The following is a 25,044-nucleotide window of genomic DNA, read 5'->3' on the forward strand; positions in this document are numbered from 1 at the left end:
AACTCATTTCCGGGGTGCGTAGTGGCTCAGTCAGGTTAAGCGTCTGCCTTCGGGTAGGGTCATGATCCTGGGGTCCTGGGATTGAGCCCTGCATCCAACTCCCTGCTCAGCAGGGAGCCTGCTTCTCCCTCTCCTGCTCCTGCCCTCGCTTGTGCTCTCTCTGTCAAGTGAATAAACAAATTAAAAAAAAAAAATCATTTCCAGGGTGCCTGGGTGGCTCAGCCAGCTAAGCATCTGCCCTGGGCTCGTGTCATGATCCCAGGATCCTGGGATCAAGCACCACGTCAGACTCCCTCCTCAATGAGAAGTTTGCTTCTCCCGCTCCCTCTACCCCTTCTCCCTGTTCATGCTCTCTCCCTATCTCAAATAAACAAAATCTTAAAAAAAAAAAAAAAAAACACACACCATTTCCGCATACAAAATTAATTCATGGAAGTACCAAAATGTAATGCCAGTTTCAAGTGAACCATTACCACTAGTTCTCACTTACGAGGCTGCCAAAAATTAAGAGCTTTGCTAACAACACTCAGCTTTAACAAGGGTCTGGGAAGACAAGTAGATGCCTATACTGTTAGTAGAAATTTTAGTTGGAACGAGGCTCTTTAGACAGCAATCTGGCAAGCTCTATCATAATGTGATGTGAGTGTGCTCTTTCTCCTAGCAATTTCACTTCTAAGAATTTATCCCATGGGTATATCACATATACAATACATAAATATATACTCAAAGATATTTGCTGCTTATCAATAGAAAAATTGGGACAGTGAAATTCAAAGCAGTCACTAGAGAAAATGAGGTACATCACTAGGTAAAAATGTATAAAGTTATCCCAGACATAGTGTTAAGTAAAAATCAAGTTCTGTAATAGCATGTATAGAATGATCCCAGGATATACAGGTATTTATTAAATATGAATGTGTATGTACACGTGTTGATGTGCAGGAATCTGCATGTGTCTATGTGGTTGTGGAGAAGCTTGTAAATGCATAGAAAATTCTATAAGTACATACAAGAAACAATATTATTTATATCTGGGGAGGAAGGAAATGAACTTTTATTTTCATTTTTATGTCACTTACAAAATTGTTTTATACTTTCTCTTCATAAATATGCATCCTGCTACAAACAAAAACAGGGTTCTTGTTTTGGTTTGCTTTTGCTTTTTAGGAGACAAGAAGCCGAGCTCTCAGACAATGGCTTGAAAACAAAGCAACATATGAAATAGAACTGTCTTCTGTTACAATGGCAAATGCTCACAAAACAAGACAGTGTGTGAAAGTCTCCAAGGCTCCATGTGCCAATGAGGCATAATGGAGACAGTTCTCTCCTGGCACACTGAGAGACAAAGCCAGGCTCCCTACCATGTTAGGCAATTTAGTGGCTGGATTTTAAGGCCAATAATTAAAGCAAAATGCTGCTATACATTTCAAGGCAACCTAAGCCAATCTCCTTAGCAGTTAAAACCCAGTTTTTACTGTTCTAACCCTCCAGCCTGTCTCCTTCTCAGTAGCTTATCCATCTTGGCCACAGGGTGCCCAAGACCTCAACTCTCCTCCTCTGCAAATGTGTCATTTTCCAGGATGTTAGAAGATCTGGAGGCACCGATTTCACTGGGACATTCTAAAAACTAAGTACAAGAGGGTATTGCCCACACCAAGATGCTATGAGACTATTACCATTTGAACTTAAAAAAAGAAAAAAAAAAAAGGCTGACCCTTAATGTTCAACAGTATAGTTACTGATGTCATCTCTGGTACAGAAATCCTATCTATAGTCTCGAATCCTCATGAACCTATGAAGCCACCTCAAATTCTTACTTGAGGCAAGCAGCCAAAATGGTTCTCTTAAAAACACAGCGCAGACTTCATTTGTCCCTCTTCCCTCCTGACTCACTGAGCTCTGGCTGCAACAACGACATAACCTTTCACAGAGCTTGGCCCCTCTTCCAGGTCTTTGCATTTGCTGAAGCTATTCCTTGAAATGCGCTACATACAGCACTCTCTCTCTTTTTTTTTTTTTCCGGTTTGCTTCTGTTTCTTCAGGTGTTACCTCCTCAGAAAGGCCCTTCCTGGGGCGCCTGGGTGGCTCAGTGGGTTAAAGCCTCTGCCTTCGGCTCAGGTCATGATCCCAGGGTCCTGGGATCGAGCCCCGCATCGGGCTGTCCGCTCCGCGGATAGCCTGCTTCCTCCTCTCTCTCTTTCTACCTGCCTCTCTGCCTACTTGTGATCTCTGTCTGTCAAATAAATAAATAAATAAAATCTTAAAAAAAAAAAAAAAGGCCCTTCCTGATTGTGCTCTGTAAGGTAGGCTTTCCTCCTCCCTACCCCCAACTTGAGCTATTCTCTATCTATTCCCTCGCTCTAGTCCCTCGATGGCATTTAGCATACCATATAATCCTTTATCTTTGCTTATGGTATATCTTGTGTGCTACCATGTAAACTCATAAGCACGCAAGTCTTATCTGTCTCGTCCTCCACCGTATCACCGTGGCTAGAACCATACCAGCACAAAATAGGCAGTCAGGAGACATTCATAAAACGCATAAATGCAGAATTTACCCACTGCAAAGTGCTTTCATCTACATTCCCATATTTCCCCTTGCCTATGAAACAGGCAGGGTGACTAAGATTTTTCTCATTTGAATTACCTGCCCAAGGTCAAAGCTTGTAAATGACAAAGCCAAACCTTACATCTGGGGTTTCTGACTCATGATTCCCTAATGCCCCCACTGCTCAAGAGCATCCACAAATTTGGACGTGGAAGGGTTGAAAATAGAGCCATTTTTCTAAGCTTTAGCAATAGGGGAAGGGAAAAGAAAGATCTGCTTTTCTGCAGGGAGGAGGTAGGAGAGACAGGGAGGGGGGAATGGTGTGATATTATCTTGCCCTCCCTAGCTGCAAATTAGTAAGTGAATTTCATCTGAATGAAATGCAGCTACCTCTGGGATGGAGGCTTATGAAACCTCTCATCACCAAGTCACAGTGCGGAACACTTGGCTAATTGAAACAGCAAGTGAAATTTTAGGTAGGTCAGATGCAATTACCCAAATTGGAAAGTGATACCAGGGTTCACACCCACTGGGCCACACACAGCAGCCTGGGATCTAAGTCACACACATACCTCCCCACATGCATACCCCCAAACTAGAGTCATCCACGCCCCTTCCTATGGCATGGGGTTCCAAGTCTCCCAGACATGCAGACTCATTAACTAGGGAAAAGGGGGAAGACACAGGTACGACAGGGGAAGAAGAGAAAAGAAGAGCATCTCAGGAGAGGGGGTCAAGGAAGCTGAAGAGGAAGGGGAAGGAAGAAGAGGAAGCAGAAGGAAGAGAATATTGGGAAGGAGGACTGCGGAAGAGCTGCAGAAAGGGAAGGAAGAATAAGCGGTGAAGAGAAATGTCACCCTACTGATTTCTGCTGTGATGCTCAAGTGGCCACATGCTGGCCCGAGGCAGCCCTTGAGAATTTCTGGGGTCAGGGTGTTTTTTCAGGCACTTGTCTGTTTCCATGGAGACCAAGAATTCCTGCTTCAGTTGTCATCTTCCAGGTTTCTCTGGTGTTTGAGCTCTCTTCCTGTTTCCCCATCAGCAGGCAAGGGAAGACCCAGAGCCTAGGGCTTGCCCTGTGAGAATGGCCTAAGAGCAGGCTGGCTACTTTACACCGTCCTGGCCTCCAGCCCCAGCCCTGGACTCAGCCCAGTGCCGCAGAATTTCAGTTCTAGCATTTCCACTGATTACCTTACTCCTCCCCTAGGCGAACACAGACCCTGCTCCTGCCTCCCACCTCCTCCACAGCACTCCCCTGGAGATCTGCACAGCCTAACGGACAGTCCACCAAAAAGCTGAAAGCCTAGTGACACCTCGGGCCAATGGGACAGCATAGTCAGCGCTTTCGTTAGTATGCTCAAGGTGCATCTGTAGTATCGAAAACCAAATGGTCACATTTTCCACTTCTGGCCAAGAATGAAAATACCACCTCCTGTCCTGCCACCAGCCTAGACACCTCCAGCATCCCCTGTACCTCCCACCCCACACCCAGTCGGCTGTCAATCTGTCCATTCGTTTATGCGAGGCTTTCCTCTTTCTTCCATAGTTTACAGCATTAACCTGGTTTGGGCTGTCATTACTTCTCAAGTAATGGACAATTTAATGAACGTTTATTTGTTCTCCTTGTCCACCAGGTACATGCTCTCTCCCTGCCAGGACACCCTCTCCCTCAATAAACCATGAATCTCTGTTTTCAACCAGCGTCCCAGGTCAATCTGATACAGCCAGGACACAGATGGGATCCACCTTTTATACAGCTGCCAAGTATCTCCAGGTTTCGCACATGACATTCTTCTCTTTGGAATTGCAGTAGGACCTTTAGGGGCCCTAGGTAGTTTTGCCTTCATGTGCTCATCCCCCCATTTTAAAAAATTATTTTTAACTGCATTGGTATGAAGATAAATTCCTTAATTCCTTACTGCTGTACTCATTTATTTTATTCTGGTTTTTAAAAGAAATTAAAATTAAAACATTTTTGTCGGCCTTAAAATTGCTGTGATCCCTAGGCACTGTGCCTATGGGTATGTCAGCCCTGCCTCGGCCCCTCTTCCAAATCTTCAGGACAATCCCAAGCGTACAGAATAAAGTCCAACCTTCTCAACAGACTCACCCTGCTCTGGGTTCAATCTGTCCTCCCGGTGCCATCCACTACAGCACTTCCAACCCATATGGGCTCCGGCTTCCTGGCCTAAATGCAAATCTCTCAACACACCTCGTATGAGGATGCCACTGCGCCTTAGCTCTCAGCCCAAAACAATTCTCCTTTCCTTCTCCACCTACTGACGCCCTGCTCAAACAGCACTTTCCACTGTGGTTTTCCCTCATCCCCCTGGTTAAAATTATGCCTCCTGCTTCCACACTCCATGGCACTGTATGTGGCTATTATTACACCCTTCATGCCCCCTGCCCCGTGCCAAATATACCCAATTCGGAGATGCACTTCTTTCACACCACAACGTTTCTAAAATCGGGAAGAGGCTTATAACACATGTCAAACAAATCCACCAGTCACCAGGTAGAGTACGACACTTCAACGTGCCAACAATCATCTTCTGCAGGGGCAAACCCAACATGCATCACAAGTACTGGACCATCTGATTCCTTCCTTGGTGTGGTCATTTGCATTAACATCACACACAGCTGAATTTTAATTTTCATCCCTAGTGCCTTTTCAAATTATGCTTTGATGCATTATTGAAAGAACAAAAAATATTTTGGATCCAGGCTATGGCCTGTGGCATGCCAGGTAAAGCAATTTTAAGAACTAGAAATTGCCAGATCTCTTGGCCCATGTCATGAAAATTTCCTAATTCCTTAGACCATGAAGGGCTTAGTACTCAGACATTAAGCTGCTCTTTCAAAAGCTTCTATGTAAATTTTAAGAGATGTTGTTTAAGTAGACAATAACTATAATTTACCTTTCTCCTGAGTTACAAGTTTTGTCAATAAGGAAATGTACAATTTAAACTCCAGGATTCTTTAATCCACTTCGAAATTAAAGGCTCTTTCCAAAGGGAGTTCAAAATGGTGAGTACAGGTTATAAATGGACACCATAATGCTTACATAAATTGCAGATGCCCAAAGGTGATACAAAGAGTTTTTAATATTAAACCTGAAAAAAGCTAAGATTCCAACCTTGCAATACTAATGATGAAACACACAAATCTTCAGATAAAAGTATTCTATTGTTAGTTTGTTAAAAAAGAGTTGTATATATTTAGTGGGGCTTTTTTCTGCTCAAAAAATTATCTTGATGGTAAATCATATAATAGGTTGCATTTGGAGGGGGGGTTAAGAAGGCAGTTTTTTGGGAAGCTTATTATTTCTTTACATTTCCACATTAGGAAACTATTGGAGGTCTGAGACTATTTATTAATTACCTTTCTCTCCCCTCAAATGTCCTTGCTTATGAAAAATGCTCATTTTTGAGTTGGTCTATCTTTCTGCCAACAGTTTCATTTCTATCAAGTCTGGTCTCATTTCTATTAAAAATCTAGTTGAATGCTTATTTTATGGTTTGGATGGGTACATTTCATTATAAATGCCCTTTTAAAAAATTCAAAATCAGTACACGCTTTTTCATTCAATGAGTATTTATCAGGCTCCTAATAAATGCCAAGCAGTGACAAGAATACAAAGGCGAGGAACACACAGCCCTGCTCTGAACTTTACTTAGAGTCTGGAGGGAGAGGTAGGTCAGGCAATGTATCACAACCTAATGTGGTAAGAGCTAAGGCAGGGATATACAGGCTGGGGGAGGAGCATGCAGAATAGTCATCTCAAGCAGTCTACAGGAGTTTGGGAGCTGAAGAATGAGTAGTAGTAGATAACCTGGAAAAAGTGGACATCTAGATGGCGACAGGAGCAGTTGGCCTAAACTGAGAGAACAATGTGTGCAAAAATGTAGAGATGGAGGTGGGGGAAGGGGACCTACCAGTGGAGACAGGGTAAGGAGTTATACTGCTTTATACTGCCAGTTATACTGGCTGTCTTGCAGAAGCCATCATGAGCTTCTGATGCCCAGTGAAGATAAAGAGACTTTATCCTGAGAACACTGGGGACTCATTTTCACTGGTAAGATATTGCTCCATAAAGTTATAAAGTGGTACCAATTATATTGTTCTCTCAGTGTCATATAAGGATTTAATCAGTTTTATTCACTACTGCTTTTTCTCTGTCTTCTTCATTTTCTAGCATTTTAAAATTCTTTAGGTTATATTTAAGTCAAGAGAGACATCTTAGGGAGCATGGGTGGGTCAGTTGGTTAAGTATCTGCTTTCAGCTCTGGTCATGATCCTGGGGTGCTAGGATCGAGCCCCACATCAGGCTCTCTGCTCAGCAGGGAGTCTGCTTCTCTCTCTCCCCCCTGCCTGCCACTCTGCCTACTTTGTGCTCTCTCTTTCTCTGTCAAATAAATAAATAAAATCTTAAAAAAGAGAGAGAGAGAGATCTTATTTACAAGATTCAAAATGGAAAACAACTACCTTCATTTCAGTTACCCAAACACTCCTATTTCTCCTTACCACAGGGAAAGCAGCAAATATAAACATTCAGCAGGAAATTCTTCACTTGCAAATTTATGGACATTTCTCTATGACACTTTACTCAAGGTACTCTGGTACCTTGAGTACCAGAGTACCAGAGTAGTACCAGAGTACTACTACCAGAGTTCCAGAGTAGTACCAGAGTAGTACCAGAGTAGTACCAGAGTACTCAAGGTACTCTGTATAACCTCAGACAACTTGCTTAACCTCCCTGTGCCTGGTTTAATCAACTATAAGAAAAAATTAACTATCACCAAACTTCAAGAATTCTTATGAGGGTTAAATAGGATACCATACATACAGTGTTTAGCAAAATGGCCTGGATTGTAATCATTGCTACAATAAAAAAAGGTTAACAATTTTATGCTTAAGCATTCCTGAACAATGTATATAAAGATACATGGTCACAACTTTCTATTTTATTATAATTTTAATCTTATGCATACACACATGTTATTTTATATATATTAAGTTTACATATACTTTCAATAGGGTTATCTCTGAGACAAAGAACCAGGGAAGGGGGAGGGTATATTATATTTTCCATTGTATTCTTTTCTGTAATCTTTAATTCTTTTTTAACAAGAGCATGAAAAACTATTAGGATAAAAATTTTATAATAAAAATTAATTTAAAAACCTTGTTAAATATATATAAATATTATATATCATTATATATCTATATTATTCATATATATCTCTAATACAGCGATATATCTATATATATCTAAATATACTTATATACTTATATATATACGATTTATGTGTATGAGATTATATATGTATTTATATACATGATATATGTATATGTATATATGTTTTACATATATGATATATATATTATATATATGCCTAGGAAAGAAGACAACTGAGCTAAGAAGAGAAACAGGATCCGTTCTCTAATTTTCAAAGGGTGGGCAAAGGATTAGATTTATCTTGTACCTAGAAAGCCGAAAGACCTAAATAAAAAGAAGGAACTTGGTGCTGATAACAACAGTCCAAAGGTACAGCCTCAGAAGGCAGTGACAGTTCCATCGCACAAGGGGTATATCATAGGCTACACAGTCATCTTTCTGAGACTTTGTCCAAAAGTTCCCCCTTCCGGGGCCCCTGGGTGGCACAGTCAGTTAAGCCTCTGGGGATTCTCGGTTTCGGTTCCAGTTGCCATCTCAGGGTTGTGATCTTGGGGTCCTGATCCAAGGGTCAGAAGATGGAGCCTCAAAACAAGCTCCCTGCTGTGCTCAGCATGGCATCTGCTTGAGACTCTCCCTCTGCTCCTCCCCACCCCGTACTCTCACACTCTCTCTTCTCTGTCTAAAATAAATAAATCTTAAAAGAAAAAAAAAAAAAAAAGACTCCCATTCTAAGTCTATGAAACCTGGCAGTTTCCAAGCATTTGAACTTTGACAGAGATGCATCCTTAAGTGATTATCTAGAAACATTCAAATTTTAGCCTCACATTAAATTAGTAAATCAACATTGTCTTCAATCTGTAAAACCCTTAAATGGGCAGATATTCCTAAGAAAGGAATATTAACATACATATGCTTATAATATTTCAATAAAGTATGAAGTTATCCAAATAAGTACTATATAATGAGAAAGCCTGATTCAAAATGTAGATGCTGTGTTTAAACACCACGTAGGGGCGCCTGGGTGGCTCAGTGGGTTAAGCCGCTGCCTTCGGCTCAGGTCATGATCTCAGGGTCCTGGGATCGAGGCCCGCATGGGGCTCTCTGCTCAGCAGGGAGCCTGCTTCCCTCTCTCTCTCTCTGCCTGCCTCTCCATCTACTTGTGATTTCTCTCTGTCAAATAAATAAATAAATAAAATCTTTAAAAAAAAAATAAAATAAAATAAAATAAACACCACGTAGAATAGCATTTGTTAAAGGTAATTTTTGCTTTCAATCAGATTTATACTAAACAGGAAAGTATATTAGCATTCTTCACATTATCCTTACGCTTTTAAATCCCATTAAAATCTGGAAACAGATTTTAATTGGGCTACTGTTTTATGGCTTGTCATTATGAATTTGGTAAGTAAAGCCTGAAGTTGGAACACTTCAGTGACTTAAGACTAGGAGTTTGTTTATGGATTCTACTTTTCATGGTAAGTGAAATGAACACAAATACGAGTTCCTGAGCTAATGAATTGGGATAGCTACAGTGCCATCTGAGAGATGAGAGGATGACCTTGGAATGACAATCTTTTCTAGAGAATAATTCAAATGAAGAGAATGTGAGTCAGGGCAGGCAGAGAGCTCTGGAAGGCACATCTGTCTTGGGGGCCACTCTGCAATCCACCACTTGAGACTCTGTTGACTTAGAAAGTCATTAAACTTTTCTGAACATCTGTCACTCTTTCATCTAAAAACAGAGGGGAAATCCAAGGAAATGGATGATATTATGATATTATACCTACAGAGAAAGACAGTTCAGTTCAGTGAAGAAAAACTTAGACCTTAGAGTCAGAAAACTGAATCTAGCTGTCACTAAGTAGCTATTTTACCTTAAACAAGTCTCCTACCATCTCTAAGTAAGTTTCCTCATCTACTTGTAATGACACAGACAGCAAAATAAAGGAAAACTACAAATGTATTCTCAAGTTGTTGTAAATCTCAACCTAAAAGCTCTATTGTAAAAACAACTATTATGATTCTTCTTTTATAAATGGAGAACAGCCTTAAAATTTTTCTAGGTCTTACAGCTAGTAACAGTAGTACAGATGTTTGATATCAGGTCTCTAGGCACAGATATGCCCCTTATTCTGCCTAATAGACTTCTGGGGAAATGAAATAACTGTCCAATTGTACCACCTATTATAAATAGCTATACCAGTGTAAGGTATTGTTAGAACTAAGCTTTAAATCCTCTAGATTTATTTTTAAATCCTCTAGACATATTTTTTCCATTCATAAACATTTCTGTTAGACCAAAAGCCCCATGAACCACCTCTCCTAGCCAGCATGTCACAGTACAATGAGCGGAATAAATGGGCAGATCAGTGCTGCTTTAGAAAAGATCCATGAGCTTAATTAAATATCTTAAACAAATGGATACATTTACACTGCAGAAGGCCACTCTTTGATGATCTAGGAAGAAAGAACTATAATTAGACAAGATAGATATAGTTGCACTAGTCAATGAAACTTTCTACCCATTAAAAGAAACCCCACTCTCAGGGTGCAACTGTTCATCCAGACCAAACAAACAGCATCCTCCCAGACTCTGTTCTCAATTGCAAATATACATCAAAATAGTCATAAGATACATAGCTGCCATAACAAAGCCACAATATTGCCCTAACCAGGAGGAGGAATGGGGATGGGAAGAATCCCTGCAACCTCTTCATACAGGGTTAGTTTGATCAAGTTGAAGAATCAACTCCTAGCAATAATGTTTTAGATATAACCATATTCTTAATAATGTTTTCCCATTACAACAATTTATCAATTTACTTCATTTTTCTTCTCTAAACCTATTGAAAAAGTCTGATTTGGTTAGAAAAAAAAAAAAGACAATCCTCGAAAATCCAGGACTCACTATAGGCTGCTGTGTGTTCGAGTTATTGCTCCTACTAAATGACAGCCCCCTAAAGACTAGAAGTGTCTCGCCTTCACTATTATATTCCTCCACAGTGCTTAACACAGTGCCTGGCATATAAGGGACTCAAGAAATAGGTGTTGAAAATATTCTCAGATGTAACATTAAAAACAAATTCGAATTCTTAAAATAAGAATCCCTATGAGAAGTGAAAATGTACAAAATTTCGTTTCTTGAAAGTGGGGCTCCTCCCTACTCATTTGGAAATCGTTCCTTCCATTTCAGTTCACTGTATACATGTCCACTAAGTTCCAGAAAGGATTATGATGGCATCATTTGGAATGCATGAATCTTTTTCTTTAAGACTTAAAGGAGATCGCATTCAGTCAAAGGATGTTTTGTACTTTATCACAGATTTAAGAAAATCGTAAATCAAATACCCATGTACAACATCAATACCAAAGCTGTTAGAATCATCAGTCCTTCAGGTAATTTTAGTTTTAATTTAAAATGGTCCTGAGAAAACATTCTACCAAAACCTTAACTTCAATAAGCTCTAGTATGGGTAAAATACGTTTACAGGTGAGGACACTTGAAAACATCTGTAAACAATATTTTACCCCACTTATGGGGTAAGAAAATAGAAAAATGATAGTCCAGGGAGAGCCATTACACGATTAAAAGAAAGAAGCATTTATTGGCAAACTGCAAGAATTAAATTCAGTTTGTTTTCATTACTTCTCAAACAACCCAACATGAATCTTTCCTCTGAAGTCCTCAGTTGCTCAGTATATTAAAGTTACCAATGTAGAACAAACCACTAACCACTTCAATTATAAATTATCTTTGCGTAAACAATCCTCTGATCCTGATTCCTTGAAAAGGTGAGCAAACAGCTATAATACTCCTGGTCCAACATACATATATTAAAATATTAAGTGACTGTTTTGCTATGGAAATCAAAAAAAAGCTAAAAGAGCTTTATAAAAATAAAAAGAAATAAAAAAGGTTGCAAGCCCAGATACAAAGTTTAGAGGCATTTTCATTTTCCTTACATGTAACGTTTATGAAGTTATTAGTACACTCAATGCAAAAAGATAAAGATAAACAAGATCAAAGCCAATAACAGATGAAATAAATTTCTTCGTACAAATCATAAAAGCTGAGTAAAAGAGCCCTAGATAAAAACTGGCTAAAGGCAAAAATTGCTTCAAAAAGGTAGCAGCATTAACCCCAGCAGACAGCCGGATTGACAAGAGGCACAGCTTTACAGGATTGCAAATAACATCAGCATTAAGAGAATAATAATTGGAATAAATACCGTGCCTCCGCAGGCAATCAACGCACTTGCTCCTTCACCTCTCCCCCTCATCCAGCTGGGTAATGAAAGCAGCTGCCTCTCCTTGCCCTCCTTCCCAGTGGCTCCTCGCGCCACCCGCTCCTTTCTCGCGTCCACCCCTTCCCTCCCCTTTCCCCTCCTCTCCCCGCCCCCAGCTGGTGTATTCAGCAGCCTAGCCAGATTAAGAGGCGCTCCTACAGTCGCTGGGCCTCAGGACTGATCTAACATTTCCTAGCTCCTTGAACTAGAGAAATTAGAGACGCGACACCCTGGTGGTATTAGATGCCTTCGCTCCATCCCGGCCCCTCCCAGGCCAAGGTGGGGTGGGAGCCTCGGGCTAGTGGAGTGGGCAGCCTCTGGAGGACCCTGCAGAGTTCAGCTGGGCGCACCCCGCCGCCAGCGCTACCTGAGCTGTCCATGGTGCTGGCGCGGTCCTGAGACTGCTGGGCGGGACTCCGCGCGGCTGCCGCCGCCCCGGCATTCACTCTCTGCTTGCCGCCACCCGCGCCGCTCCCCGCACTTAAGTCCCGGTTACTGTCCACCAGCTGCAAGGATTCATAACCATCGTTGCTGGTCTTTTTCCGGTAGCTCCCGAGAAGACTCATGGGCAAGCCCAGAGAAGAGGGGTAAAATATCAACCTGGGAAACGAAGGGGGAGGTGGAAGGTGGAAAGGGCTAAAGGAGGAAATTTAAAAAATAGGGGGAAAAAAGGAAAAGAAACAAAAAACATCAAGTGTCCGACATGACGCAAAGAGGAGGGAAAGGGAACGGCCACCAGAGAGGAGCTTTGCGCGACGGGCGGCAAAGCCACCGCCCTGGGAAGAGAGCGGCTCTGGGCGCCCCGCGCGACCGAGGGAGAAAAAGAGGGCGCGGGCGGGAGGGCGAACGGGTGCGCGCGTCCTCGGTGCCGCCGCCGCGGAGCCGCCGGCCCTGCGGAGCTCCGGGCCCCGGGCCAGCCACCCTCTGGCTGGGGAGTGCCCGGAAGCAATCCTATAGGTGTCGCCGCGTCGCCCCCGCCGCGCAGCAGGGCAGCTCCAAGCGCGGCTGGCCCAAGGGGAGGGTAGAAAAGAGAGGGAGTGAGGGATGGGGAGATTCTCAAGGAGGGGGGCTGAGGGCGGTAAATGGGGCGTGGTGGGGGGCGGGGACTACTACGACCCGGGTAGAGGGTGTTTTCGCGCGTGAGGTAAAGAAGAAAGAGGCTGGGCGTCTCTGCTTGGTAAGCTTTGGGGACGAGGGGGTCTCTTGGTAAAATCCAGACACGCCCATTTTGTATAACTTAGCCTATATTTGCTGGAAGATTCGGCTAGTCAAAGCCACCCCGAAGGTTACTGTCCTGGAGGACTGACTTGTAACTTAATTGAACAGAAAAAGAACACATGTTAAATGCCAGGCTATGTGTATGCTAGGACAGAAAGGAACAGCAGTTTCTTTCAAACCGGAATGGGAATGATCTCTAAGTGAGATATCAAAGAGCTGGCTATTCTAAGTAGGAGACAGGGTCCATTCCACCTAGTGAGTAGCTGTGACTGTTTCAGTAACTATTTGTTGAACGAATAACTGGGGCGGGGGGGGCGGGGTGGGGAGCGAGGAAGAGGTCGAATCAGGTGCAATTTCAGTTCTGACATCATTTACCTTGGGACCTGGAGAAAGGACTATACCACTCAGTTGGCTTGAGGGGATGGTTAGGAAGACAAGGATTTTCCTTCCATTCTCTAGGCCCTCCCCCCTTTTTTTCATAATTTTGAGGAAACAAAGAAAACAGTTGCTCATTATCAGAGGAGAATTAATCACGAAGTTAATCGAGCTGAAGGGTCAGAGCCCCTTTCTTGCAGAAGCCCCTTTCAAGGCTGTGTACCTAATTTCATATTCATGATTTTGCATTCTTATTCTTAAAGAGAAACCCAACATTATATATTTCAACATTTGCAAAACCTGGACATAACTCTAAGTTTCAAAATGCAATTACCAAATGTTTGTTTTCACTTGAAATAATAAGACTACAGAAGTATCCCTCTTTTTATCATTTCAAGTGAAATTCTGGTTTTGAAATGATCCTTTTCCCTATTGGAATTTGGAATGATTAAGTGAGGAGATTTTCAAGTCATTTGGCGGAGTATTATCACCCATCAGCAAGAAACAAGTGCACATATGTAAAATTTGCTTAAGCTCATACACAAAGCCAGCTTTGCCTTCTTCTCACCTTTTGTGGCTTTCTCTTGATATTATTTTGATCACTTAAGAACATAAAATCAAACAACAGCATCTAGGAAGGTTGGGTCCCAATCATTTGAGACCCAGAGTTTTCTGGAAGCTCTAGCTCTGCAGGGATCTACGTAAAATAAGTTAATTGTATTGAGAGACATATGCCCGTTCAAGGATCACCTAAACACAAATTTTCATAGGAAGAGGTTGAATCAGTAGAGGCCAAGAATGCTGTAGATCTGTCTAGTCCCTCTGGGAAGATCTCAATTCCCTGACCAGTTGCTTTCCCAACTGCATTAACTGAAGAAGGTGTGATCTGACCCAAATCAAAAATCTCAATTAATGCTCATTTACAAGATCAAACAATTTGAGTGGCAGCAATTAAAATTGCAATTAAATTTTAAACACAAATTTTATATTTTCAACTTTCCGAATCTGTCAGACTGAGCAATTTTATGTACTTGGCTGAAGTAATACTCTGTAAAATCTAGTAAATATTTTACAATAACATTTTAAATAATCCTTTTCTGCACTTTTCCTTCTCTTTTAATTTATTACTGAGGCATAGGAAGTAAATACCTAGTGTCCATCACATACCTTGGCAAATTCTAGATTTATAATCACTAGATTAAGAGAATTTAGAGATAACCATTTTTCAAAAGTGAAAATTATTATTTTCAAAAAGACAACTTTCAGTTATTTTTGTTCAAATGTTCTCAGAGTTGTAGGCATACTGCTTGAGGAAATTAAGATGAAACATACGCCTTTGTATTTTTGGATATCTCCTCATTTAGCAAATGTAAAGAAAAACATGAATGGGCTACAGAGACCATTTAATTTTTTTCTTTACACTTAGTTTAATATAAATAAAATTAATCAGAATAACTACTAATGACCTTACAAAGTTAAGGATCTAAAGAACACATAAAGGCAGGAAAATGCAATAGCTAGATTAAAATACAACAGTCTAAAAACTGGTCTGGGGCTTAAATTGGAACATATACCAATGCAAATTGACATGCAAATTGCTTTTATTATCCTAAAGATCAAATTCATAAAAAGTTCACTTATCCATGAAGATCTTACTTTTCTGTTCTATAAAAGAGCATAATAAAAACACCATCATTTTATGGGTAAAGAATTACATTAATACCTAACACATATAGAGTAAGTACTTAACAAATATTCGCTATTATTACTATTATTGGGCTGACTTGGGCACCACTCTATCCTCAGTGCCCAGCAGTCCTAGTTCTTCCCATGGGAGATGCTCAATAAAGGATAAATATTATTTATTCCAGAAATGTGTCTGTGTGATTCTGAATGAACACCTGTGCTTAAGGAAGGGCACTGGTAAAATCCAAGACGAACATTTACAGCTAAACTCTCCTGCTATTCCAAGAGCAAGACTGCTCCATAATTTATCTCAAAAATACTACATCACAAACAGAGCAGAGCCAAAGGATTAGATGCCCTCGTTGGGGGAAGCATTCTTTCCCTTTGCCTTTTCTATTGCTGACTTTAGTCACTTTTTTTTTTTTTTTTAACTTCAGTCACTTTTATTAACTTGGTGAAGGTTATTCACACTGAGGAATGTTCAGGCTCTATTCCTACTCATCCCCTCCACCACAAAATACTCTCCTACCACAACAGATGTCAATATTTTTGTGGTGGCAGGTCAGAGATGATAAATATATGCCATGACCCATCTGGGATTATGATTTGTGCTTTTTTAATTTCTAGGAGCTATATAACATATTGGTTAAAACTGAGGTTCTGGAACCGTATTTCCTAGGATTGAACCCTATTTCCACAGACTCTTTTAGCTCTATGACCTTAGGCAAGTTACTTAACCTCTCTGCCTCACTTTTCTCCTTTGTAAAATGAGCATAGAAATAGTACCACTGGAATAAAGCTGTAGTGAGAATTAAATCAGTACATAACATCCAGTAAGTGCTGGGGTGCCTGGGTGGCTCAGTGGGTTAAAGCCTCTGCCTTCAGCCCAGGCCCTGATCTCAGGGTCCTGAGATCGAGCCCCGCATTGGGCTCTCTGCTCCGCAAGGAGCCTACTTTCTCCTCCCCCTCTGTGTACCTCTCTACCTACTTGTGATCTCTCTCTGTCAAATAAATAAAGTCTTTAAAAAAAAATAGTAAGTGCTATATGCTATCACTATTGTTCTACTATTTTTATAAGGATAAGTTAATTTTTCTAAAAATGTAATTGCTTATCTTTATTTTAGGCTAAAATCTGCCCTACCTACTTAAGAAATTTATTATGATAATGTATAATAATATAAAAGCATTATGCATAATGTAGAGTGACTATTCTGCCATGACATTTTAGATATTTTCATCCCTCTCTTTCCTATTAGATTTTAGACTCCTTGAGAACAGAAATCCATGTTTTGCTCATGTCTGTATCCTTCATGATACCCAAAAGAACACCTCACACTCATTAAAGATTGAATAAATGTCTACTGAATAAATAATAAAATGTATTAGTATCACCTAGTCTAGTGATTTTTAAAAAATGATTATGTTGTGGTCTACTATTAGATTAAAAAATAAACTTAGCAATTCATGACCATTATTTTAATAAAAACGAAATAGGTCAGGAAAACATCAGTTTTTGGCATATGGTAAGATATTGTTTCCTGAACTAGTATTTTGTGTTTGTGTGGTGAAAGTATGTATGTGTTTCTCTTCAATAATGACATAAATGTATTTCTCACTACGAGTGCCAGTTAAAAACGTTTGAATGTCTGTATATAACAGAACCTTGAGTACTAAGGGGTTCCCAATTCCAAATGTCCTATACACTGTGACATCTGAATTCACTTGGATACATAACTGGACAACAAACTTCTGACTAACCAGACAGTAAATGAGAACAGAATTACTCTGTTCTTTCTGTTGCAAAATGCAAAAATTATTAGGTATGATCAGGTTTCTAAAATGCACTTCTTCGATTTTATGCTTTAATATAAATCAATGAATAGCACTGAAACTTTCCTTGGCAACTTGCCTCAGGTACATAATTCAGATTATGTCCTTATTGAATACAAATCTGCAAATACAATGAATGTAAAGTAATCAAACTGGGGACCAAGAAGTCATATCTGGCCCCCAAATGTTTTGTCTGTCCTGTACTTTTTTCTTTTTAACTGTAAGCTTAAATGCCTCCACAGAAGGTACACAGACTCCAGCTTGAGTGTCAAGTTCACCACCACTTCCCCATATGAAATGCCCAGCCTGCCCCACTTGGTCTTTGTCAGTCAGCCCTTGCATGCATTTGAATTTGAGACCTCTAGTGTAGTGGCCCAAACTGGAGGAGTAACAACACCAAGACAAATGCCAAAAGCCGAATCTTTAGGTCACAGTCCAGAAGAAGGAACAATGGGCTGGAATCCTCTCCTGGCTCTATTATCAATCAGCAAAGTGTTCTTGATAATCATTCTCTCTTAGCAGTTAAATTGAAGGTGTTGAATTACAGCATTCTCCCTATTCTCAAATTTTCCTTTCTTTCTCAAAACTTTGGTTGTTGCTTCCTTCCTTCTCCAAAGGAAGCCCACAGGGAAAAACCATGACTTTTGAAGTATTCCAGTTCTAAGTCCCATTTAATCAAGGTTTTACTACAGAACACATGCTTAAATAGTGGCAGCTGTCAAGAGTTGCACATAGAGCAATACACAAGAGACAAGACGGAATATGCTGGAAAAACTGAGTGAGCTGATAATAGTTAGCAGACGAAACCTCAACTATTTCTATAATATTTCCTTAGAAATGAGCTTGTCTCTTCCTGACGCCTGATAAGAGTATTGGGTCTCCTACAAGCCAGGACAAACTTTCCAGGCAGGGTATATTTTTTAAGGTAACTCAGTACCCTAATACCTGTGCCTCCTTGAATTTCTAACAGTAATAAAAACAACCATCATTAGTTATTTTCCATTTGCCAGGTACCTTTCCTGCCTTAACAGTCATCTTCCCAACAACCCTGCAAAGCCAGTTGGAAAAAAAAAGTCCCTTTTTTTGAGGCACAGTTGGAGAGGTTAAGTCTTGTCCAAGCTCACAGAGCTGGCTCTCAGTTATTATCCAAAATCCCATCTTTATGGGGTGCCTAGGTGTGTCAGTCGGTTAAGCATCTGCCTTAGGCTCAGGTTTAAGACCTCAGGGTCCTGGGATGGAGAGCAGTGGTGGGCTCCCTGCTCTGCAAGAAGTCTGCTGCTCCCTCTCCCTCTGCCCCTCCCCACTGCTCAGCTCACGTTTGTGGGCATGCATGCTCTCTCTCACTCTCACGCATGCACATCTCTCTCTAATGAATAACAAAATTCTTTTAAAAGAATCCCAACTTTCTGATTATGCTTTGGCCACTGCACCAGCCTGAGAGGCCAATTCCAGAGGTCAAAGTGAACACTGGATGACATTTGGGTTATTTCTTAGAACTGACCTAAGCATGGCTGGCGAAAAATAGTCTGGGGCACCTTCCAGGGTCACCCTTGCTTTACTCCCTACATGGCAGGTTCTGCTCATGGCAGGTTCTGCTCAATGAGACCCACCTGCCTGTGTGTTCCCAACAGGCAATCTTGTTCTGTAACTATCTGGCTTAGTGGACTTCTTATGTTGTGCCCCCTGAAAACTGGTACTTGGCCATTCTTTGACCTAGTTTTAATCACTAGAAGGACAAATAATCTTTATATTCATTAAAAGAAAGCCTCTAGCTTTGAAATAAACTTGGCCCTTGCTGTGTTTGGGCACATGTACATGTATAAATATGTGTGTATGCAGATTAAAAAAACATCAAGGTGTGGTGGAAAAACCACTAGCTTTGGATAAAAAATACGACTATGTTTGAGTTTTGGACCTGCCAGATGCAAGTATTCTATAATTTGTTTCCCACTCAGAGTCACATTCCCTTTCCATAAAGTTGAAGAGGTACTCATTCTCCCTCATAGAAAGAATCAAATAAAATAAGGTCCATGAAAGCATATAATAAACACTAAAGCCCTACTCAAAAGCTGTATTTCATCAAATCTAAAAAATCATCCATTTTGAGTCACAGTATTAAGAAAAATATACTACTGATGACCCACATGTGACATATTCTCAATTTTAAGATACTTAAAGACTGCCTAAATGTTAATTTTTTTAAAAAATTGTTTTGGAATTGATGAAACAAATATTATTATTCTTTGACTATCTGTTAACCTGAGCATATTATTTGTCTATTTTTAATTCAGGTATTTTGAGCAACTCTGGTAGGTAAAGACAACGTTCATCATATATTTATTAGGCCTAGCATAGTGCCTGCCAGGTAAAAGGTGTCCTGTATCTGCTAATTGAATGAAAATGAGGGGGAAAAAAAAAGTTTCAGAGGTCATCTTTAGCTTACAGAAAAAAATCACCATGGGTTTCTTCAGTAAGCTCACTTAAAATGCTGTGTCATTTGCTAACATTCAACTTACTCTTGGCTTTTCAAGGACATGCTCATGGTTCAACAATGTTACACCTACATTACCGTTTCGAGAGCAACCCATGGAAGCACCTGTCCTTTCATTTGTCATTCTACAAGGAAGGAAACCAGCTTCTCAAATGGACAGACTCTGACAAACTACCATAAACTGGACCTGTGCTCAATTGATCTCAATCTTGAGAATAACAAACTGACAAAATTCATGTGGTAATTCGTTCCCCAAAGTCAGGTATAAATCGACATATAAGTGAAAGTTTCCCTCGATTTCCATGTTTCACCCTGAGCTCATTATATGATTTTATGTCCAAGATCCTTAAAATGTAGGTGCTTATTCTCTGTAACCCCTTTGTGCCTAAAGGTTAAGCCCTAGAAGGTGCGTCGATCCTATAAAATGGTGATAAGTAAGACAAGGACGACCTCAGAGGCAGGTGGAGTCAATTCTTGTGGTGCTGAGTCTCCATGGCGCCAGACCACTTTCACCGACTTGCCCACATCTCACTGAAAGGAAAGAACTTGCATTTCCTGAACACTTAATTAAGAGCCTGGGGGTATTTTGTTTGTTGGTTTGTTCTTGGGGGGGGGGGGCTATTAACCTATTTACCCATTTAAACCTGAAAGGTCTTTTGAGAAAGATTACCATACCCATTGCATACCCACAGAGACCAGAGCTCTAAATGCAGCAGTGTGGACCAAGCAGTGATTGTCAGTGATCCTCAATATTCCTACCATCTGCTAAGCTAACAGAACCCTTGTTCTTTAGCTGGGCACATGGCCATATAGCATGACAAATCTACTTTTTAGTCATGTTTCATGTCTTGGACCTGCCACAAGCAAGTTTTCTATAATCTGCTAGGTATGTACATGACAGTAAGTTGTGGCATGATAATAATGCTTATTTTGTAAAATGATAATTTTATAATTTATAAGCATAATGATAATTATGCTTATTTTGTAAAATAAGCATAAATGATAAGTGCAATTTTTAGTATGCATCCTTGAAAGGGAAAATGGGTGGTATTCTTGTCTTCCATTCTTTTTGCCTTTCTTCTGTTTGGAATATGTAGCTTCAGCAGGTATCTTGGACCGTGAAGTAAACTTGAGGATGGAAGACTTTCATAATGAAGCAACAGAAGGAACCTGATTCCAGAGAATCATGACAACCCCGACTGATTATCTCCAGACTTCATAAAGACGAGAGAGAAACTATTTTGTTTTAAGCCACTGTTATTCTACTTGTGTCTGTTATGTGCATCCAAACCTAAACCTAACCATTGGATTTGTTACTTATTTATCACAACATTTACTGGCAATTATATAAGGTCTGTGTGATCACAGACAAATTATATACATTCTTTATGCCCCAGTTTCCTCATCTATAAAACTGTAGCATCTAATTAATAGGGCAGCCATTAGAATCAAATGATATAAAGTGTGTAACAAGCTTACACAGATAACTGGCATACAGTGAGAATTCAGTGAATGTGACCTATTTTGTTTTTTCTTGTCACTATCTTACACCTAACACATAGCTTAGTCTATTATGCCTATTATGGCTCCAAAGCCAGTGATTTCTCCAGCTTATCCTGGTATCCAGAAACTGCCTTCTTGGGCTGACTCGGGCCAGAGCTGCAGAGCTCTGCCTACGTCATCGATGAAATCCCTAGAAGAACTGCCCCTTCCTTGGAGTGTTATTCTCTTTCTTTGATCTGCCAACATAATCTCAGTGCAGTCTGGAACATGTTAAGCCCTTAAAATTGATACAGAACTCAAAGCAGGGGCCCCTGGGTGGCTCAGTTGGCTGAGCATCAGACTCTTGATTTCGGCTCAGGTCATGACCTTAGGGTAATGAGACCAAACCCGGCATCGGGCTCTGGGCTGAATGTAGAGCCTAGTTGAGACTCTCACTCTGCCCCCCCACACACCTCCCCAGCTCACACACACTCTCTCTAATCACTCTCTTTCTCTAAAAAAATAAATAAAAACAAATAAAAAAATTTTTAAAAAGAACTTGAAGCAAAATGTCAGTGCTTATGACACAGTAGCTCTGAGTCTATTTATTTCGGCATGACCAAGTGAAAGAGTCTGATTCTTTCTCCATTTGTGTTCAAGTAATAAGGAACTTGGGTAATAAGTCAGAACATCTTTGTTTTGTTATTTTTTACTTTCTATTATGGAAAATTTCAAACATACACAAATTATGAAAATTACATAATGAAAATTATATAATGGATCCTTTTGAACCCATCATTCAGCATCAAAAATCACCAAGTCATGGCCAACCATGTTTGGTATAAATCCCTAACTATCTTTTTAGCAAATTCCAGACTTTGTATCATTTCATCAACAAACATCTCAGAATGCAGCATTTTAATTTTTGGAACATAACATCAGATTTCACTCTATTGGAAGGGGACAAGGTGCCACTCCACGTATGCTGAGAAATTAAAGTCATCCACCAGTTCCCTTTCAGGAGATTGTCACAGGAACCTGCATAACTTTTCTATTTCCTTTATTTCACACTGGAAATAATATATCCATTCAGCTTCCTATCCCCACTCTCAGTCACCTCCATCCCCACAAAACCCACCTCTTCAAGTACTGGTCATAATCTTAGGTAGGCCTTGATACCTGAGAGAGCTGGAAATCAGTATGGAATTAAGTTTTTCCAGGATAACAGAAATGTATGGACTATTAAAGTTGGAAGGAGCTATACAGGGTAGGCTATCCTTTTCCATTTAAAGATAAAGAATATTGAGACAGGGAAGTGAGCAAACTGATTCACTTCTGACCTTTCTAAAATGCAAATCCAATTATGTGACTCGGCTACTTAAAACCATTCGAGGGCTTCCCACGGCCCTCAGTCTAAGGTATTTAACATAATGAACTTTTCACATTCTAAGATAAGCTACTTCTTCTGGAGACTCAGCCCTCACCACTTCGCCTTTCCCCATCCTCTAAGTCTAGACATAAAGGTTCTTTACAACCCTGGTCTGGTCAACTCCTGCTTGCCCTTCAGATCCCTGCACAGGCAGCACTTTCATAAGGAAACCATCAAAGTTCTCAAAACCAAGTTAGATATGATTCCATGTTGTCCCACAGCACATTGTACATCTTCTAACATAGCACTTAAAACACACTACATTGAAATTTCCTGTTAGATGTAGGATTTCCCACATCACATTATAAGCTTCGTGAAGGCATGGCCATGTGTGGTCTAACTTCACTCCTGAAAGAATGCAGACACCAGATATATACTTGTTAAACAGATGAATGACCAATGCCATGGGGAAGAGTCCATGAAAGACATAAGAGAAAGTTGCTCTGTATACTGCCTAGCGCCCAGTGAAGGTTAGTCATTGCATTTCTTATTCATCAGGCCTCAGAACTACACATAAAAGACTGGCTGGCATTCTGGCCAATCAGAGCTCTTAGCAGTCCATCACTCTTAGTAAAATTCAGCCAAAAAAGCTGTCCCTTACTAATGATTTCCTATGTAAATTAAATGATTTCTAATGGATTGTCAAAAATGCAGATTTACAGCACTTCGAAATCATTTTTGTTTGAAATTTACTTTTTGACCTGACGAAGAGATTCACAAACTCCAGATCATTTTTCTGAAAGATTTACAAGTCATCATTTTTAAAGAATATTTCCTTTGGGCCAGATCTTATTTATGAATAACAGAAGATGCCTCTTGATCTTTGCCTCGGAAATCACTATGCCCATATTGTATAGACTACAGGAAATCATGTGTTGGTGAAAAGGAGATGGGAAAGTTCTCAAAACAAAGTATATGATCGGTGGCACAACTCTGAACCTACCGAAGACCACAGAATGATACACTTTAAATGGGTAGAACTGTACAGTATGTAAATTAGGTCTCAATAAAGCTGTTCCCCCCCAAAAAATATGAGGAATGTTATGTTATTAATAGGATATGATTAATTTGAATAATAATATAATGCCTAATATGTATTAATATAATTGACATAACAGCTAACATTTGTTAATATAAATATAAAGCTAATATTTGTTAGTATGGTAAATATAGTAGCTAATATTTACTGAGTACCAATTATGTGATAGCTACCCCAAAAAAGTATATAATCAGCAATTACGAAAGCACAGGATGCCTGGGTAGCATGCAGGTCATGATCCTAGGGTCTTGGGATTGAGCCCCACATTGGGCTCCCTGCTCAGCAACAGCCTGTTTCTCCCTCTCCCTCTGCTGCTCTCTCATGCTTGCTCTCCCACTCTCTTTCTCTCTCAAGTAAATAAATAAAATCTTTTTGAAAAAATTACAAAAGCAAAATGCCCAAGTGGTGGTAAATATGTTTTAAACTCGTTACTACAAAGATAATTATTGCGGAGCTTTTTATGACCTTTAAAGCTTTGGACACAAGATTGGAGAGCACAGTAGTACTGGTTTTCAATTCAAGAAAGATTTACATGTTACTGTGGGTTTCATTACCCTTATTCCTTATTCCTTATCCTTATTCTAGTTTCCTCTCCCTTATTACTATCACAGATTTCAGTGGAAAGCAATTTGGTAGGGGAGAAAATAGCAAACACTGAATTCAGTAAAACTTCAGTCAACACAACCCAATTTTCTCAAATTCTGTCAGTGTAATGGTTATGAACATGGGCTTTGGTGACAGACAGATCTGGGCTTTCAGCCCGGATGTTTAAACTTAGACAAAATATGTAACTTCTTGGAGCCTTAGTTTCCTCATTTCTAAATTGAGCTATTACCCCCCACAGAATGGCTGTACTTATTAAATTAATAACATAGGTCCAGTGAACACTTATGAACTCTTATGAACCAAGAGTAACACTCCCTTTTTCTAGGAAACCTTCCTCCTCTGGTGTTGGAATTAGAGCCATGGCTCCGGAGTGGCTATATGAAGCCAAGCTAAGTCAACATGGCCTCTCCACAGGACTTTTCAATTTAAAACTAGAGGGAATAATAGGTCAGAGTCCTCCCTTAGAGCAAGGATGACAAGCAGGAGTAGTGGGAGCCACACTTTCTGCAACGTAGAGGGAGATAAGTGATCTGCAAGAACAATGTTGTCAAGGAGAGTGAAGTAAATTTGAGAGAAGAGAGAGAGACAGACAAGAGACAGAGACAGAACGTAGTGATTAAAGCCTAAGAATTCAGGAGGCCCAGATGCACCAAAGGAATCCCACCTAAGATAATACTTAGCACAGTGCCTGCATCATTTTAACTCGGTTAGTAGTTACTGTTTGCTCACATGATTAGATTATCACTCCTCTATTTCCCTGCTCCACTTAAAGAAGAAAAATTAATATGCCTAAATAAAGCTTGCATTAGAAATTTAGTAAAATAATAAGCTTCATACTGTCACCTGGAATCCCTACCCATTCAAACCTTCTACAC

General features: G+C 40.1%; 1 protein-coding gene across 4 annotated transcripts in view; it reads right to left on the reverse strand.

Moving 5' to 3' along the window:
* The window catches only part of DNAJC6 (DnaJ heat shock protein family (Hsp40) member C6), a 138,723-nt gene that overhangs the window by 81,058 nt on the left and 32,621 nt on the right, over positions 1-25,044 (reverse strand). Inside the window, exon 1 of one of the 4 annotated variants that reach the window (XM_032303775.1) lies at positions 12,381-12,579. The exons of 2 other annotated variants lie outside the window; for them this stretch is intronic. In XM_032303775.1, the coding sequence (XP_032159666.1) occupies positions 12,381-12,579 (199 nt within the window). Of the gene's footprint in view, positions 1-11,956; positions 12,048-12,380; positions 12,580-25,044 lie in introns of those variants that run through there. One more of the 4 variants, XM_032303778.1, reaches the window with a different exon arrangement.

The sequence above is a fragment of the Mustela erminea genome, chromosome 10 (genome assembly GCF_009829155.1).
Source record: "Mustela erminea isolate mMusErm1 chromosome 10, mMusErm1.Pri, whole genome shotgun sequence".
NCBI lineage: Eukaryota > Metazoa > Chordata > Mammalia > Carnivora > Mustelidae > Mustela > Mustela erminea.